Below are 20,065 nucleotides of genomic sequence, written 5' to 3'. Positions count from 1 at the left end.
TCTCACTAGATAACCTAAAAAACCCTTTTAACAGAGAAATTATGGAAAGAAAACATCACAAGTTTGGTACAAAATTCCTGAACTTCTGAAGTTCATGAATACTGTCATGGATTTTCAGTACCTAAGTATTTCTGAAAAATTAATGGCACAGCCCTTGAGAATTGCAACATATTGATTTTAGGTAATTAATTTGCTTATATGTGTGTGAGTCTCGTTTTCAATAGTAAACCTGCTCCACTCAAAGTTTTGAATATGCTCAAGAATGATTGGAAGAGTAATGAAATTGTCAAAGGTGACTTAATTAACTACTGTCTGCATTTACATGGAGTAACAAATTTGGTATAGTTAGAGTCTTTTAAATTTTTGATAGAGTCACCCTGGGTGCTGGTGTGCTAAAATACATCAGAATGTCTCTCTAAAAATGTGTTCAGAACACTTGACAAACTCATTTAGGGAATCTGCACTGCCTTGTTTATGTTAACTGCATGGAAATGCATGATATTTTTACAACTGATTGATTTGTGTGGAACTTCCTACACTGGCACTGTGCGGGAAGAAAAATAGGATGTGGTACTTGAGACCTCTTAAAGAGCAGAGTACTGGAAAGAGCCTTTCCATTTTAATTGGGGCAGCAATGTACCAAGCTCAAACTGTAGGAATTTTGGCACAAACCCTCTAGATAAATTAGGAAAGCATCTGTCCTTCAATATTTAAGTTTAGGATAAGGTCCCATTCTCTTCTCCTCTGCACACTAAAAGACCAGAAGGGAATTGTATCAACTCTGTGTGTATGATGTGGGAGAGTAACCTTGAAAATATGCAAAACAGGAGGCGTGTCCTACTTAACTGGCAGGTTTTGTGTTCATTTTGGGTACCTGACTTGTATACAAGGTAAGATTGATGTGCTGTGTTCCTTGCCAGCATAACTTTAGGTAGATCTATACCAGCAAATAACCCAGACGTGGCTTATATATGTAAAATGAAACCAAGAACTTTAAATCATATCCAAAGTACGCCAGACTAGAGGAATAATTAATGTGGTGCTTTTAATCTCAGCTACTTTTCCAGTTCCCAGGGAAGTTTACAAACAGGGAAAAGATTGAGGATCTTGATCTGGGAGATAATTCCCTCACAAAGGCAGGATATGTGACACAAGGCCTGGCCAAGTCGCTTGCTCAGCAGGGGCACAGGTGACTCGGAAGATGCGGAAGGTGAAAAGAGCATGTTCCTCAGGGCAAGGGAAAGCAGTGCTGCCCAAAGAGGTCCATGCTTGTCCTGCATTCCCCTGGGTGCTCTGCTGGGCCTCACAGGAGGTGCAGTGAAATGCTGATGCCAGCAGTGTTGTCAGGAGAAAGCACGGGGATCTCGCGGGGGTATCTCCGCTAGCAGGTGCTGCCACAGCTCAGTGTCTAAGAGGAACTCTTTGCTTTGGGGTGGTGCTTTTCACTCTGTGCTCAGGGAGTTATTTTTGTATAGACATCCCACTCTGAAAGGAGAACTGTGGCATCAAACTGGGATGGGGACGCATGGGAGAGAAGTGTTCAGGAAAAGAATCCATCTGGTGCATTTGGGAAAGGCATGCAACAAGTACATAGCAGGCTTTCTGTGCCTTTGTAGAACTACATTTCTTGATTTAAACTATTCATCTGTGTCTACAACTTAAATACAAGTGCTGAGGGGTGTATCAGAGGTGGGAGTAACTGGGAAAAGTTGTGGCTACAGTAGCAGCATAATGCAACAGGCTCAAGCTGTCAGGACAACTCTGTGATTCAGTGCAAACCAGGAAAAAAATAGCCTTATTACACTTTTCAAGAAGTGCAAATGGTCTGTGATGAGGCTGGCAAGCTAAAACATCTGTGTTACTTCTCATGCCCAGCTATTGGTACTGTCAAGCCAGACAAAATGATTTAAGCCCTATATTTCAGAATAGATTTGACTTTCCATACTCTGTTTTGATATCCTTAAAAAAGGCAATAGATTTTCATTAATTTAAACAATTGAGAAGGTTCCTCATCTTTCTATGTTATATCTGGACACATTTTCCCACAACTAAGTGCATCCTCTAGCTGAGAGCTGTGTATGTCTCATAGCTACCTTAAGCACCTTTAATTCAATGTAGCTATTCTACTTGAATTTTTTAACTATGAAGGACTATATCTGTCTGTTGGGTCTGTGAGTCTCTGTGCAAAATCTTGAAATATTACAGCAGTGAACTTGAATTGTGAGTGAGGGTTGTCATGTCTGAGCAGGTGAAATGGGTTGGTTAATAAGAATCCCAACCCATAAATGAAAAAGGAGCCACTGGGCTGATGAGCTGGAAGAAGCAGGCTTGTAAAACACGGGGAGATAACTAATGTGTCAAGGGAGAGCAGCCTGAGACAAGGCTCTCATCAGATAGGTAGTACATAAATGTATAACATCTGAGGCATTAACAGGAGCCTTTAAGATGTGGGGTAATATCTGGGGTATTGTGCATCATCCAGCTGTTTCAGTTATAAATGTTTCTTGATTTTGGATCAAGATTTTGAGTAGCTTCCCATCTCTCCTATCAGCCTAAGAAAAGCCTTGCTGACACTGAGAAACAGGGGGTTACTCTTTTTCCCTCCCAAAACAAGAATGTGCTTGTGAATCCCCTGTGAGCATCACACTGAGTGTGTTTTCCTCAGGGAATAATTTTTTGACAGGTTGCTCTGTGAGATAACATCATCTCCTTCCTGATCAAACAGGCTGAAGTAGATTTGGGGCTTGGCTAGTTTCTGTACAGGACAGACCTTGTACTTGGGGAAGTAGAAGAACTTGAGCTTTGTGCAGGGCCCTAGCATGCCTAAATTCTTGCATCCACACCATTCTTGTATGCATGGCAATACAGCCAAGCCCCGTGCACTTTTACTCTATGAGCTTGTTCCTGATTCTTTTCAGGGGGTGAGTGTTCAGTGTCCTGGCAATTGTCCCACTAGCAGGTGTTTCCCATTGCTTCCCTCACAGAGAGCAGTTTTTGCTAGATGGAGAGAGAAGGGAAGGGAGCTGTGAAGTGCAAGTTTAGCACATGAGGGAACAGCATTTCCCACAGTGTAGCAGGGTAGCGAGCTCTTGCTAAAACTCCCAGCAGTGCTAGATCTGATTTCCTGTGTCAGCCCTCTATTCTGACCTCTTGCTGAGGAAAGGAGAGGGCTTCCCTTGGCTGGCTTGCCCTCCTGTCATCAAGAAACCAATTTCTGCCACCTGGTTTGATGGCTGTGGGCCCAGGACAGATTACCATCTTCCCTCTATCCCTATCTTTCTCTCTCTTTCCCTCCTCCTGGAGTCCTCTTTTGATCATCTTTCCCCCTTTACCCTCCTTAATTAAAAAAAAAAATACAAGCACACATGTAAAATCTCTATTCTGACACATTGTATCTTCCAGACTACACATACACCCTCCATGTTAATTCTTTAGAGGTTAATAGGTTCACTTGCAAAATTTCACTCCCTCTCCTCACACTTGTCTTTCCTACTCTGCCATATGTGTCCTAAAATCTGCCTTTCAGTTTAGGACTTGTTAACTTTCCAAGCAAAAATTTAGCTCTGAAAGCTACATCATCACAACATCCTGCACTTAAATCATCTGAGTATGGGAGAGCAAAAAGGAAACTTTGCTTGTTTTCCCTGCCTGTAGTGATGCAGTCAGAATGAAATAGGCTTCTCACAGACAATTAGGACATTCATTGCTTAGCTCCAATGTAAATCAGATTATATGCTCAGGTAGTGGATTACTTGCCTGTGCTAGTTGTGCTCTTCATGGGATCCAGTAAAGAAGCCTAGACAGGCCTTCACTGCTGCATGATGCTTTGGATGCAGTCATATATGTGAAAATATACCAAAAACTTTTTGTTAATGGTGAAGTAAGATCATAAAAGCTTTGACTCTGAAACCACTGGAGTCAACTCACTTTCCTCTCAATTCAGAGTTAAAGCCAAATATATGTAGATGTGCATGGACTGTATTGTTAGGAAATGCTTGCTTCTTATCTTATAATTTCTGAGGCTAAAACAAACCCTGTGTAATTTTTGCGGTTTTTGCTTAATGCTCTGGAAGTTCTGTTTCTTCTTCATATATCTTTAAAATGTAAAAAGGCATATAACTATAATAGCTACACCTAGTATGCAATACCTAAACCTGCTAGAATCTGCTGTTTTTCTGATTTCTCCATGATACAGAACACATCCAGTTATGAGATAACACATCTCTACAAGCAGCACAAGATGTACTTATGTGCAATAAAAACACAAGTAAGAGTAAAGAATCCCATAGGGATATTTCTAGAGCTTATATATTTGAGAAAAGTATAGTTATAATATTTTTTTTAAATCAATCCAAGTAATTTTATCAATATGGTAAATCAGCACTCATTGGTCTTTGATGGGAATGGGCATGTGCATTAGAAGTTTCTTGTAAGTCATGCCAAAAATATGACAGTCTGATTTGTCAGAGTATGAATGTAAATAAGGCAATATCCCCCACTTCTTTTTTCTGGCTTTATTTTTTCTTAAAATGTAGAAGCTTGTTCATCTTTGAATCTTTTTTTTTTTTTTGGCATGGACTTACAATAAACACATATTCTTTTGCTATATATTTTATTAGCTAATAGCCTTGAGAAGAGGGCTAGGAGCTGGGCCAGTGAAGGCAGTTAGAGGATACAGCATCAGCAAGGGCTGAGTCATTACTTCCTTCTTTTGGATTGAGTAAAGGACAGAAACAATTTTTCCTGATGAAATCAGACCACTCAGGTATTTTTGTGTGATTACTTAGAAGGTGTCATAGGTCTCCAGGTTGTTCTCTGAAACACTCACATGCAAGCCAGCCCCATGAATTACATCAGTTCAGTCTTGTGCATAACCTGGTAAACTCTACTGAGAGCTGAAATATGGGATTTTATGTTCAGCCTTGTGCTAATTTGGTTGATCATTTCTTGCCTACAGCTGGTTCAGAGCTCGGCCAGAGCAAGCAAGTGGCTATCTGCATCTTATAAAGTAGAGATGAAAGGCAAACAAGGGTCTGCACTGCTGGGGGTGTGAAATTGTGCAGTTGGGGAGTGACAATTCATCAGCTTCCTGGCAGTGAAAGTTGGAGACACCTTTCTTTTCTATGTATTCAGGCAACAAGAATAAGGAATGTTGTGGGCTATGCTCCTTATGTATCTCTTTTAATGTGATTCCTGTTGTGTTATGGAAATTTATACAGTCAGAAGTCTAGGAATGTCAGTGATTGATTCAAATTATAAAATAAACAGGGGAGGAGGAAGTTGGTGAAATCTGGAGTTATTTAGGGAAGGGCATCCTTAAAACTGTGTTGCAGTGGGAGGTTGGAGACACGAGCATCTGCTCTATGGACAAATTTAGTTATAAAACCCAGTTCCCTTATAGTCAGTGGAGCAGACCTATCAAATCTAGGCCTTAGCTCACTTTCTCTCCATGGAGGAATTTCATCTTGTTTGAGCAGAACTGGAATTTTGACAGAGATGCTTGATTAGAATAAATGGAGCGTTCCTATCGAATGCAGGGGACTAATGAGTCCATTGGTAAGCTCCATTAATTTCAATACAGTGCTAAACATGTTAAATGTTGTAAGAGAGAGGTTGCTGTGTATGTGCACTTTCCAATTTTTTCAATACTGAATTCTAGCTGGTTTTATGTTCTTTTCTTAATTTCCATAAAGCATGAGCATAACCAGTGTTTTCATGTTTGGAAAGGTAAATAAGCATCTGTTCTGTGGGTATAAAAACAGGAAAAAATAATCTAAAAATGTATTTTTAGTAGGACCTCCCATTCAAAAGTGGCTTCATTTAGTGCCTTAATTTTCAGAAAAGGTGTTTCAGGCCCAGAAAAAATCTTTGCCAATTTTCATCACAATATTTGCTTTAATACTAATTCTCTTCTCCCTCCCCAATAAGATTTCCATTATATAAGAAAACAACAACAATAAACAGCCTAAACCCAATGTTATAGACATGATAGTATATTTTGCATTCCCATTTTATAATGCATCATTTCTATTTATGGACGTGACACATATCACATCAACAAACACTAATTTAAACTCTACCTATTTTCAAAAATACTGCCACTGATAAATTTGGTCCATGGAGTTTTAGGAAATGTAAAATTCAACATAGATTAAGTAGGTGACAAGCCAAGTGGAAAAGTGACCATTCTTCCTCCTCTTAGCTCCCTTTTTAGGGGCAGAAGTGATTAGGACAATATGTAATCCCATTTAATTCTAGTTAAATTGTCATCTTGTCCTTTCTGTAGCCACACTTTCATACACACCATCTCCATTCTTCTTCACTTCCTGCTGAGACTTGCATCTCAGCATAGTGCTTGATAGGAAATCAAATCCTGCTGTAGGTTTTACAGTAGGGGAGTACAAACAGATTAACAACTCACTCTCTTAGTCTCTCTTGCTGGGCCTTGGTCTTCCATTAAGGATTATCTCCATAGTAAGATAGCCACCATAGTTGGGAAAAAAGAGGCTAGAGATTCATTACAACACTTGCACTGTTCAGTGTATATACATCAACATATCTAAGGAATCCCAGAAAAGCCATGCATTTGCCTTTTATTAGCTTGAAAACACCCAAGTTTGGATGTTTTCATCAAACTCCACCCATCTGATAAAGCTGTTCCAGTGCACTGGAGTGTAACACTTTCTGCTGGTGTCTGGTTCGAATGTCCCAAGACACCTCTGTTGTTCTCCCTGGTTATACTCTATAAAGAGTTTTTCTCTACAGATTTTTAACTCCCTTTCAGGCAGCAGTGGGCTAAAATGAGATCTTTCTTGGCCTCGTAACCTACATGAAAGGAATCTATCTCCCTCAACCTTTCCTTCAAGGTTTCCTTTAGGTTCCAGCTGCTATGATGGCCTGGCTCAGAGCCATCTCCTGCTTCTTAGCAGCCTTCTTGAAGTGTGGAGAAGAATGTGAACTTTGAGGGGAAACCTGGGCACATTATTCCAGCTGCTTTCTTACCAGCGCTGAGTAGAGAGGGATAATAATTTTTCTTGATCTGTTGGCTCTACAGTTAAAGTAGCCAGTATGAAATGTGGTTTTTCTGGGATCAGAGAGTATGCTGCTAGCTCATTTTCATCTTGGCACCAGCCTCTGGGTCCTTTTCAGCAAGGTGAAATGTCTGTAAAGACTGTTACATCCTTTGGGGTGAGGGGAATGCAATCTTTAAAACCAGTAACAACTTCTTGCTCCTCTCCCTCTCAAAAGAGAAACAAATCCCTCTGGTGCCTACTTGTGAGTATGTGGTTAGAAACAATGATTTTGTTGAAATCAAGAAACAACTAAAACCTGTTGTTTCAAAATATTGCCAGGTAAAGCAGAGTCTCTAAAATCAATTGGTTCACAAATTCTTTAACTATTAGTAAAAATAACATAGGTATTTCAAAGTACAAAACCACAAGCTTTAGAAAAATATTTTCACAAAACATTCAAGTACAAAGTTAAAATAGTAAGGCAACCTTTTTTGCTGCTAATACATCAAGTCCTATATCTGTCTATGTATTGTTACAGCAAAAAAAAAAATAGATCACATAAGAAAAGTACTTTCTTTTTATGGCATTGGCTATTAAAAAAAGGTTTCTCTTCAACTTTTTTTGATACCATTCCACAGTGGGATAGCTGTTATGTATGAATCTTTTTGTTGAAAGGAATTTGAAATGAACTGTAAACAGAAAACAACCCCCCCCCTTTTGACATAAGTGGGATTTTTTTTCAGTACCAACTGTTATTAGCCATTAGATGCTAAGTAGGCAGATTGGAGAGATGCTTCTTGAAATCCTACATAGTATGCAGAACATGCTTTCATTGTGCTTCCTGGCATTAAAAGATAATGTGCCTTATTTGGAAATATGATGATCAGGTCTCTTAAATCATGCTCAATCAGCTTACATATTAACACCTATATTTTGTTATTAATTTCAGATTTCGGAGACCTATGCCTTCCTACCGAGAGAAGCGGTGACACGATTTCTAATGAGCTGCTCAGAGTGCCAGAAAAGAATGCATTTAAACCCAGATGGAGCGGATCATAAAGGTAGTTTCAGTGTCAAATAGTGGGATGTAAAGTAATTTCATTTCTAATACCCATTTATAGGTTCCTAGCTTAAGTGAGGGTTCATATAAATTTGGTAGACTTGTAACAGTTCACTAAGTCAGATCATCTCATTTACTTAAGCTGGAAGGTAGTGAATCTTCTGCTTTCACTTAAGGATGGAGTGTAATGCCATCTGCACCCTCAATAGAAAGATAGTTTTATCTGGAGGAAATAATTTATTTTGCTATGGAAGTGTTTGTATGGGAGCTTAAGTGCAAGGAATAGATAGGGTATATGGGCTGTAGTCATTTAGGGTAGAAGAGCTCATCAGTTTTCAGTTTTGATCTTGGTTTTCCTTTTTTTTTGGGAGAATTCCATTTCTACAGCCTACAAGTGATTGCAAACGCAAAAGTTAGAGCTAAATAGTGTAACAATCTGACTTTAACTGCAGAATAGGCTGACACAGCCTCTACAATTAACATATATTGCATAATTACTATTTTTTTGCAGATAATGGAAAACCTCCAACTTTGGTGACCAGTATGATTGATTACAACATGCCCATTACTATGGCATATATGAAACACATGAAGCTGCAGCTACTAAATTCACAGCAAGATGAGGTAAAACCTGAAATCTTTTAAGTCTGATTTTCTGTTCTCCTGTGTTGTTTTGTACTTGTCTTTCAGGTGGCTAGGAAACTGAAGTGAAGATGATTGTTGATCCCATCTTTGTAATTTTGTTGCTAAAACAGTCAGTCTGAAGCCAAGGCAGGGTTGTTTTCAAGCAATCAGATTGAGAGAAAATATGATTTACGGCCCTTCTGTGACTGGGGGTAGTGAGTGTACTTTGAATTGCCTGGAGGTGCTCTTTTGCTAGACCAGTGGAAAGGGTGATGTGGGCAGCATGTTCACTTGAGGCTTAGTTCTGTGCCCAGCAGTGACTTCCACTGTCTGCTTTTAGAAACCAATACCATCACCAGCTGAAATGACTGCCATGCTGTTCTCAAGGTTAGCAAACACAATGCAACACATGGTACTGACAGTGATGAAAGTCCTGGTAACATCAGTTGAAAACTTTAAGGCAAAAAGCTTAATGATAAGAATAGGAGTTGCTTTTGATATTTTGAATAAAAAGGTAGAAAAAAAAGAAGGGGGAGAAGTAGACTGAGAATCAAGCTTCTTCATAAAGAATTTGGGTTGGATTGTATTTATTTCTTCTGAAGGGTTGTTTGCTTTCTCTGCTTTATTCAGAGTTTTCCCAGATCTGAAGAAGTGCTCCATCAATTCACAGGCCCATACCAAATTATTTGTGGTAACCTCATTTTGCTAGAAGTTTGCTCATTTACCATTTAAGCTGCCAAATAGAAGCTCAGCTATGTGCCAGCAAAAAACCAGTTCTGCATTCTATGTCTTCGTGTCCAGCAACATGATATTTTTTAATAAAGAAAGCCTTCAAAAACAACCTTAACTGCTGGATTATGTCAAGACCCTGACTGACTTCTGACTTGTGTAGAGTCAGCCAGATTTGTTTTCCCAATAAGTAGGTATGGGCTATTGCTGGAGATTTCATGAATTATTCAACACTCCCTGGAATGGGGATTTCACCACTATTCTAGAAATATCAGGATCCTTGTTTCAGTTTGACCCTTGGTTTAATTGCAGAGGGTGTAGGGAGAGATCCCAAAGACAAATTTCTTAATGCATAAATACAGCCTGCTCATCTTTTCCTTCTATTGAGTCTCTTGATTATTTGAGGGATCTGGAAGTGGAGTTTCAGCTAGCAGGTGAAAAGAGGTTTTATTCTGCAGTAGCCTTAGGAATTAAAGGACTCCTTGATTTCTACACCTTTTCCCTTTGAGAATTACTACTTCCACAACAGGGTCAAGCACTCATGCTGGATCAGGACCCCATGCCACAGATCCTCTGTAGCCTGAATATTTTGGTGTAGTCTTTCTGGTGTGATGACTGAAATTTTTGTTGAACCAGTTTTTCATCTAGACAAGCCAGTGGCAATGATATGGAGGCAGCAGAACTTAACTTTGCTGGGTATTTCTCTGCCCAGCTTGGTTTTGTAGCTCTGTTGTTAGTGTATATGAAATGCCTGCAGCAGTGGATTTATGAAAGTAATTTCTTATATGTTTTAGTAATAATAATAATTTTTTTAGGATAGAGTGGGCACAAGGAAAGTTTTGGATTTATGAAAGTAATTTTTTGTATGCTTTAGTAATAATAACTTTTCAGAACAGAGTGGGCACAAGGAAAGTTCTCAAAGTAATCCTTATGTCTTTTCTCAAATCGCGGTTTTGCCAAGGTTTTCTTTTTCCCCTGGGCTGTACATTTGTTGGCCCTGAGAAAAAAATGACAGAGAAAATGTTGTAGTACAAAAGAGAAAGACATCTGGTTCAAACTATTTCATGCACTTAAAAAACAGGCTTGGGTTTGTAGGAAAGATTTAATCAATCATATCAGTATTCTTGTGTGAAATTGAGACAGAAGTAAACTTGGATCCCACTGCTAGCTAGAACAATGACTTAAAATCTCCTAATTCTCTCATCTTCAATTCCACATTTTTAAGCTGAGACCACTGATGAGAGGGAAACAGGCTTCATCTAAAAGGAGAACTCACCACCACTGTGAGGGAATTTAGATCTGTGCTGCAACTGTTATAAAGATGCCAGTGGATCTCTGTTTTTGTTCCCATGCCCATGCGTCCATGCAGATTCAGATAGAGATTTACACAGATAGAGGTTTACACAGATAGAGCTGTACACAGTTTGGGAAGTGAAGTGGAGGTATTCTGCAGTGCTGTAGGCAAACAGGATGCCTATGTGTGTTGTTTTATAACTGTGCAAGTGTCAGCCAGAGCCTCCTTTCTGTGAGCCCATCAAATTGCCTAACCTCAGAACTGAAATATGTGAGCTGCTGCTTGCTGGTTCCTGCAGGATTCACTGAGAATTACCCCTGCTTTTTAACAGAGACACAGCAATCCAGAAGGTCTGGGGGAGTTTGTTTTCTTATCTTGCTCTTTGAACAAGCAGAGTGCATTTTCCCTAAACCTCAGACCCATCTGGTATGTGTGTGTGCCCTGGCCATGTCTGTCTGGGCAGGAGGCTGGTGGGCACCGGGGTCCATCTGTGAGGGCAGTGTTTGGGTGTTTGCTGCTGCTGTGACTTGGGTGCTCCTGCCTTGTGTAAGGCAAGACAGACAGGTGCCTGTCAGAGAAGCCCTCACTCTTCCATTCGTTTTTTTACAAATCCCTGAGAACGAGGGATTCCTTATTTGTCATTGTCCTGCTGGGGCAGTGCAGAACAGCTTCACCTTATGTGTTGTCCCACTCTTGCTCCTGACTGGCATTTGGAGTACTTCATCCTAATTTAACATGAGTCATTACTGCAGGGAACTTGCTTTCTGGAAATAGGAGAAATGTCCGTACAAACTGGAAACATTGCTGAGACCTAGGGGAGGAACTGATATAAGAGTTACTCAGAAATAAGCAAGCAGCTATATTAATACCTGTAATATCCACTTCACAACAAGTACTCAGTAAATAATGTTCTAGAGATTGCTATTTTTCTAGGTCAGTTCTGGTGAACAACCCACAAAAATAGTCAGAATCCTGTCTTGTCCTGTTTTTATTTAAAAATGCAAATAAAAATGAATTGGAAAACTATTTCAAACATTTCAGGATGTGCAAATATATTTGCCATAGTTTTCTCTCAGCTCTTTCAAGTACTTTTCTTCTTAACAGGAGTTACCATCAGAAAAGTTGTTACTGAAAATATATTGCCTTAGGTTTGTACATTGCCTCAGCCATTTCCAGAGCCAGACTTGTGGATACTTAATTTCTAATCCATGAGTGGATGTGTGAACTTCAGTGGGACTGAAGCAACTGAAGTCAAATATGTATTTGAATATTTTCTGGACTATGCCTAAAACTGTTTTCTTTTATAAGTGGGGATAATGATCAGGACTTTTACTTTTTGCCCTTCTTATCATCCCTGTAAAATATTCTGTAACTGGACTTGATGGATAAATCATATTAAAGATGTACAATGTAGAATAAATTTGCAATGATTCTCCTCTGTTTATATTACTTTTATTTGCCACTGACTGTTACGACCATGCTCAGAACTTTTATAGGCTTTCTCATTTTCATAGATGCTTCTTTAAACAGAGTGTAAGTGTGACATCATGTCAAGGGAATTTGACCATGGATTCTTACCAGGTCAGGTTGCCATTTGAAAATATCTTCCTGTGAGTCTTTGTGGTTTAACCCCAGCCAGCAGCTCAGAACCATGTAGTGCCTTGCTCACTCCTCTACCCACTCTGGTGGGATGGGAGAGAAAATCAGAAAAAAAAGTGAAAAACCAGTGGTTGAGATGAGAAGTGTTTAATAATTTAAACAAAGTAAAATCTACTACTGCCACTACTGCTACTACTAATTGTAATGAAAGGAGAGAGAGAGAAGAAGGAATAAAATCCAAGAGAGACATGTGAAGCTAAATAAAATTCTTCACCACTCACTGAATGATGCCCTGCCAGTCTCCCTCTGGTCAAGTCCTCCCAGTTTATATAGTGGAAGTAATGCTCTGTGGTATGGAATATCCCTTTGGCCAGTTCAGGTCAGCTGTCCTGGCCATGCTCCCTCCTGGCTTCTTGTGCACCTGCTCACTGACAGAGCATGAGACCTGAAAACTCCTTGATTTAGAGTAAGCACTACTGAGCAACAACCAAAACATCAGTATGTTATCAACATTATTCCCACACTAAATCCAAGCAAAGCACTGTACCAGGGACTAGGAAGAAAATTAACCCTATGCCAGCCCAAACCAGGACAGGGGTCACTCACAGGGGTCACTTCCATGTGGGAAAGGTAAAGGATTCAGGCAGGGAATATAGGGAGGTCTCCTCAGCCAAATTTGAATAACAAGGGCTTAGTATGGTGTCTCTAGTTACCAATTCTTTTCTGGAATATACTATGGAACTACTATGTAGTGTCTTCATAGTTGAGCAAATTGCATTTATCAGAATATCATACCAAATAAATGCTGTAGTTTCCTCCCTCTTCTTGATGTCCTCTGCTTGTTTTCTTATATACAAAAATGTTTAGCATGATTACACTCCACACTTTGTGTGAGTGAAACAAATGGGAAGAGAATGAACTGCACATATAATGTGAACAGTGCACCATGTTTTCTGACATGTCTCTTTCTATTTGTAGGATGAAAGTTCTATAGAAAGTGATGAGTTTGATATGAGTGACTCAACTAGAATGTCAGCTGTAAACTCTGACCTCAGCTCAAATCTGGAGGAGAGAATGCAAAGTCCTCAGAACCTCCAGGGCCAGCAGGATGGTAAGGCTCTCATTTTGTACAGAAAATGTGGCATTGCCTAGTCTTTGCTCCCATTCTGTGTTTTCTTTTAGAATTTGCTTTTCTTCATAGTGTGTTTCATTAGGTAATTCGAAATACATGTTCCCTATATCTCGGCATGAAGAAGAAGAAATTAGTTTTTTGGTTTTTTTCAGGTTAATTTATTTGTTGCTTAGGCAACAGGTGAGCGCTTAGACAACTATATCTTAAGTAGCATTATCGTACTGTTTCTAGATATATATCTGTAGTGTGACCATGCTCAGAAAGCTGAGAAAGTTGTTTTTATGAGGAGGGAGAGTAGTGTGACAGAAACTGGTTATTTGGGAGATAGGAACTGGAATGTGGTATTCAGAAGACAGGATGAAAATAACAGATTCCTATGGAGAAATAGAGGCAAAAGATGAGAAAACAGCAAGCAGCATTGCACATTTGTATGTTAATTGTTTCTTTTTTACAACAAAAAGCTACTTTTTGGTCAGAGATAAAACTGACTTGGCATTGAAGGTACATGGGTGTGTAGTCATTGGATTCAGCTCTTGTTATATAGCAAGATAAATGCGTCTGGTTTGGAATGAACTTTTCTGGATTATGGAGCTCACAAATAGCATGTCTTCTACAGACTGTGACAGTGGCTCAGGAGTGGCACATGAATGCTCAGCACCCAAAGTGTAGGTCTATTCAATTGCCATTAAAAGCAGCACACTGGAATTCTGTACTTGCTGCTTGGGAATTTCCTGATCATATGTGCCAAATCAGAAATGCTTTTTATATTTCTCTTGAACACTAAATATATGGGATTTGACTAACCTGGATGCTTTTCACTTCATGCATCATGGTTATTTGCTAGCTGGTAAGATATTTAGGTGAGAATGGGTGTGGTGCATAGTGGCTGATAGGACCTGGTGATGGCTTGGATCTTCAGCTGGGTTGCTCTCCAAACAAAGGAAGAAGTAGGATGTGTGTGATAATTTGATAGGCCAGATTCTAACCACAGCTGCCTTTTGTCTAAGTGTCCTCAAGCCATCACAATTTTTTTTCAGCTTTTAACTTTCTGTCTGCATATGTTCACTAAAGGAGCAGTTCTGATGCACATGATGTATGAAAAGATAGTTCACTTTCCTGTTGAAGTTTGACTTTTCCCAGGAATAATATAGTAATACTGCTGACTTAGAGGTTTCAGGGATACTTAGGATGGTGATTTTTTAATGTATCTGGCTTTCACTGCAATACTGTGCTGTAGAAGTTTCACATATATAGTTTCATAATAATAATTGCATGCATGCATATGTCTGAAATAAAAATTATAGCTCAGTACAGTAACCTGTGAAGAAATGCCTGTCATACATATCTTAACACCTGCTGCAACCAGATTCACGTGCCACGTGTAATCATATTAGACCCTAAATATGAATGATAAAATGCTGCAAATCTGTCACTTGCTATTTGAAATGATGGGAAGTAAATCCACTGTGGTCTTTGAACTTCAGACAGTGTGATCTTACGGTATGGCTTTAAATCTCTCAGCTTTCCTTCCCTTCCTCCCAGATGGCACCTGCTCACCTTCCTAAGCCAATCCTATTTTTTGCTGCGTCTTCTGGCTGAAACATCTGCTAATAGAGAGATTTGAAATAGCCACTCTCCCTGCTTCATTGTTTTCCTTTGCTAGCTGTTGTCAGTTAGCAAACCTAAGTGTGGCTAGTTATAGCAACACTGCTGTTTCAGATGTGGAAGAAGGGGCTGAAGGAGGAGCAGAAAGACATGAGAGAAGTGGGGGGGGGGAAGAAGGAGGAGAGGAGAGGGCAGGAAAAAATAAGAGTGGAAGAAAATAAACAATATGAGAGGTAGAGGAAGGGAAGTTGGAACAGGAAAGAAGGAAAATAAAAGGGAACTTAAATGAATTTAGCAGTACAATCCCTTCTGCTGTCACAGGCTGCATTGTAGAATTTTACAAATTTAATCCTTAATTATAGCGCACACACACTGAAATCATCACCAAAGCATGAATCTGTGTCAAAAGTGATTCTTGCTCCCTTCCCTCAAACACTCTGCACGTCTATGAAAGTTTATGTCAGCCACCACATTCAGCCTATACATAAAGACACTTGGCATTTGCCTCATCTGAAATGTGTTTGCTGCATCCTGGCAGGTGGAAATTTGCTGTTGCATAAGGTTGCCTGTGTACACGCAGTTGGAAATGGTGTCTGGGGTGGAATGGGACAGCACAGGTCTTCTGCTGCCCCAAGCATGCTCTCTTTGGGAGGATAATTTGCTAATGGGAATCATTAGGAAAACTGCTGCCCGGGGTGGATTAAGCACAGCTCCAGTGTACCTAAAGGTGATGTGTTTAATCACTTTTACTTACCTGGTTTTCCATGTAAAATAGCATGAGAATATTTTGGGACATCCCTTGTTTTTTTTTTTTTCCTATGGATTTAAATTGATTTGGTACTAGAATATAAACAGTCTGTGTACCCTAGAGGAATGTAATAGTGAGCTGGACCATGCTACTGAGGGATAGATGGAGGCTCCTCCTCCAGTTATCAGAGCATCAGAATGTTGACACTGTCTATGTAAAAGAAATATGATGCTTTCATAGCCTCATCCCTTGGGGCTGTACTTGCATCCTACTTAGACAGGCATTTTTCATTGGGAGTCCATTACAGAGCTCCTACTAGAAAATTTGACCTGAGGTTTCTCAATGTGTTCCAGCCCAATACTGTGTCCTGTTTCTCATGGTTGGGTTGCTTGAACCTAAATAGAATAAAGTCAAGTATGAGAGCAACTCACAGTATGAGCTGAAAGCAATAGACTTCTACACCCAGAAATGCCTTGGGAGGTGAGAAAAATGCTGAGGAGGGAGGGCACAGAGACAGAAGGTGCATATTTGCTCAGAGTAGATGAGTGCTGGCACTGCACAAAAGTCCTGGGCTCTGCAAGGGGACTGAGGCTTCATAATACTTGTGCTATGCTTATTGGGTGGAAAGGGTACAGGGAATTAAGGAAATAATGAAAAGAGTGGAGAATTGGTGAATTGCATCCGTGGTACTGAAGTTGCTGCAATACTACTAAGGACAGTTCCCACTTTAGATTAGCCTTTGTACACTTTTAAATAACAAGGTCTTGAGTCACACCTGCTGGTGAATGGCTGAAAATCCTGAGCACCTGCAGGGCTGCTGCAACGGTGGGGTAGGAGTTGGAAAAGGGCTGCTGCTCTTCCCTGGGGAGATGGAAAAGGAAAGGAGCTCTAATTTACAATTTGTTCATTCCCCAGCTGGGAATGGGGTATGGCTCTCTGTTCAGCAGTGCCTCAGAGGTGTTTTCTCTTGCAGCCAGCTGGGTAATAGAGCTGCAAATTGCTCATGTGTTCCTTTCTCTTTTGCTTGCCTCTTGCTTGCCCCTGTTTTCTTGCTTCCCTAGACATGACACAGTTCTGTGTCCTAAGTTGATTCTTTGGAGTGAGCCCTGTGTGTAACTCATCTGTAGGCAAAGCTCCAACTTGAGAGCTGTCTTTAATTCTCTTTTCTCTTAATAATGCTCTTGGGGCTCAGATGTTGCTGGATCAAACTCTTTTGCCCATCTCAGACCACAGACAGCAGGCAAGGTTTGTGAACTGAGTTGGAAATAAAGGAGCTTTTTTGTTTTTTTAAGTTAGTGGTTCATTCTGTTTAAAAAAAAAGATTTTTGTAGTGAAAAGTGACTTCTAGATAGGCCTTCAAAGGAGCAGCAACAGCTTCTACCCTGAGTGAAAATAGGACTTTTGTTGCCCTTGCCTGTTAGCTGGAGCCCTGTGCAGAGCAGCTGGGTGTGTTTCCCTCCTCACTGTGGTAGTTCATTAGTTACCAAGACATGAGATATGTGGGGGGATGCTCTATTAGAGGAAGTTAAGAGCATATACAACCTTAGAAGTGAGAATTAAGTATAAATTTGACATTGCATTTTTTATTGTTTGGGGTTTTTTAACTATGTGAGCTATCAAGTAAAGATCAGGGATAAGACTGTTTGACTGTAACTCAAACTGAAAGATGCAGGATTGATTTATTTTCAGTATTTTTCACTCTACTGAGGTATACTAAAACATATCAGTCATTAGTCTGGATTTGGGTGGAGGGACTGTGTTCTCTTCAATCTAGTTTTTAGAAAATTATAGTTACATGTTTATATATATATATTTATACATACACAACAACTACCTCTCACAGGCACTGTGTGGAGACAAATAGGAGCTAGCCATGACAAAACATGTCAGAAGTCAACCTTTAACAGGGGTTGTGCTGCCAATTTAGATGTAGAGATTAATAGGCTTTTCCTAGTTGTATTTTTTCTAATTTATAGAAAATTGAGCAATAATATTGTAATGCAATGGAGAGTTATGTCTTTGAGTAGTTTGTGATCGCTTGGATGGTGTCAGTTCTCTTTCCTTGGCATGTTCAAATTGCCCTTTTTACACAATATAGATGTAGGAAACCTGGCTGTTAACATTAACTATTCCTTTCACTCATTTGTGTTTGTGACAGATACAAGTATTGGAGTCAGCCATCTAAATACCTGTTTTCTGCATCAAAGCTATAATCTCTACACAATGGCTTCACCTGAAATAAGTAACATTAGCTGATTAAGTTGTCAAAACTGACTGTCTATGCAAGACTGCTGACTTGCTGTTGATTTTTCTCTCTGAACAAAGTCCAAGCCAAGAGTTTAACCCATCTTCTCATTCAAAACTTCTTGTAGTGTTTTACTTTCTGCTTTTGTCTTTATTCCAATGAAACCTGGACTTCCTGCCTTGAAACATTGACTTTTCTTTCTTCTAAAAGCAATTTAAGTTCAAGATATATGAGTCCAATCACCAACTGCAGGCCAGAGTAAAGACAGATTAGTGAAAGAGCATAATGGAGTAAATTGTCTATGCAGTTGACAATGTATTGCCCCTGCTCTTGATCTTGAATAAAGTGAGAGGAAGCAAAGCCAACATGAGAGCAGATGATTCACAGCATTAAATCCATGGCAACCATTTTTGCTGGTAATTAGGAATTTTCAGTGGAAATGTTATTTTACATTAATTTATAAAATCAATTTGCATCAAGAAGTATTGTGCTTTTAATTTTTGTTCAAGCACTGAAAGGTTTTATAAATGTCCTTCTTCTGAATGAGGTCTAATCCACTTGACCAGTAAAGGCCCACTAAAGGTTAGCCAAACTGTTTGCAGAGTTTAGATATCTTTTACTAAAAAACCTTTACTGCTTTAGACTTCAAAGCAAAGCACATGAAATTTCTGTGGTATATGGCATAGACTGACATTACCACATGAAGTCATAAAGCCTTAATAAAAATACTAAAAATAAAATAAAAAGCAGTCTGTCAGTTTTCTTAGATGCCACCTCATATACTTTTAGAAAGCCTTTTCATTTTAGGGACTTTTTGTGACTTGACTGGTTTTATTTGCAATCTGTAGATCCATATCAACAAAGCTAAGATGCTATTAAAGTTGTTTATAATGCTATACCTTATACAAGACATTGGACATGCAAATTAATAAGCATTTTACTGTGAAGAAAAAGGTAATTTTTGCTTAATAGGGAGGGTTTGGGCTGATTAAGAATATTGACTTATAAAGAGGATAGAAAAAACATAACTATTTTTTTTCTTTGGTGAAATGGCAGACCATTTAAAAGTACATTTGAGCTAGGACCAGGTGATGTGACAATTTTGTGATATATTCAGACTTTCCAGTTTTGTTCAAGCCACTGAAACTTGCAAACTTTTGGGAAATAATCTCACTTCTTATCACTCAGAGTGAAACAATGAATACTAGTTTTCTGAAAATGAAAATCTAAGATACCTGCCTGTCTCATGGCAGTGAAAAAGGAGCACAGATGTGATGTACAGAGGCAAAGGTCTCCTGTCTCTGCAGCTGTTGCTCTGCCACCTTCTGCAATCACCATCTTTCTTACTGAATAAAGCAAAAGACAGGGCAGTCACACATATTTGTTTCTGAGTGAGTCTATGGGCTGTACTGAAGTGTGTCACAGATGTCAAAATCACAGAGGTTTCTTTAGATGGGAAGTTAGTTATAGTATGTTGCTCTGTCTGAGAAAATCAGTATCACCTTCACCTAAGCAGAGTCAAAGAGTACCTGAGAAGCTGGCATGTGATGCTATTTTGCTTCAGTGAAGCTGCACCTGGAGCAATTTAGCTCATTAGATTTGGTTTGGTGGATTATTATTTGCATAAACCAATGCACAGTAGTGGAAGGTGTCCCTGCTTATGGCAGGGGGAGTGTAACTAGATGATCTTTAAGGTCCTTTCCACCCAAAACATTCTCTGATTCTGTGATTTAGGAAAGAGCAGGAAAATGGTAAAACATGACCAGAAAGTCAGGAAGTTTTGGAAATCCAGCTATAATGGTGCTTGAACAGTGCTACATTGTCACTGACAATGAATATTACTGAGCCTGGGCAAGAGCTTGAAGTATTGCTGCATCTGTGTTAGAAACTTTCAGCCCTTAATATTGTTGAGGAGAGCTGGGTGGAATTTTCAGCAAATCAAGTATTTTAATGGACTGGCTGCTGACAAGGCAGCTGCTGTGTGCATTGTCATCAGAATACTGAGCTGATACATGA

The 20,065-nt window shown here is 39.4% G+C and overlaps 1 protein-coding gene across 4 annotated transcripts in view; it reads left to right on the top strand.

The window, feature by feature from the left end:
* NOL4 (nucleolar protein 4) overlaps nt 1–20,065 on the top strand; it is a 187,834-nt gene that overhangs the window by 37,473 nt on the left and 130,296 nt on the right. For all 4 annotated transcript variants that reach the window (XM_077185241.1, XM_054630333.2, XM_054630325.2 and 1 more), the window contains exons 3-5: nt 7,963–8,074; nt 8,585–8,697; nt 13,298–13,430. In XM_077185241.1, the coding sequence (XP_077041356.1) occupies nt 7,963–8,074; nt 8,585–8,697; nt 13,298–13,430 (358 nt within the window). The remainder of the gene's footprint in view (nt 1–7,962; nt 8,075–8,584; nt 8,698–13,297; nt 13,431–20,065) is intronic.

The sequence above is a fragment of the Agelaius phoeniceus genome, chromosome 1 (genome assembly GCF_051311805.1).
Source record: "Agelaius phoeniceus isolate bAgePho1 chromosome 1, bAgePho1.hap1, whole genome shotgun sequence".
Lineage (NCBI taxonomy): Eukaryota > Metazoa > Chordata > Aves > Passeriformes > Icteridae > Agelaius > Agelaius phoeniceus.
Note: the sequence above shows the minus strand (reverse complement) of the source record. Positions and strands in the feature narration are given on the sequence as shown.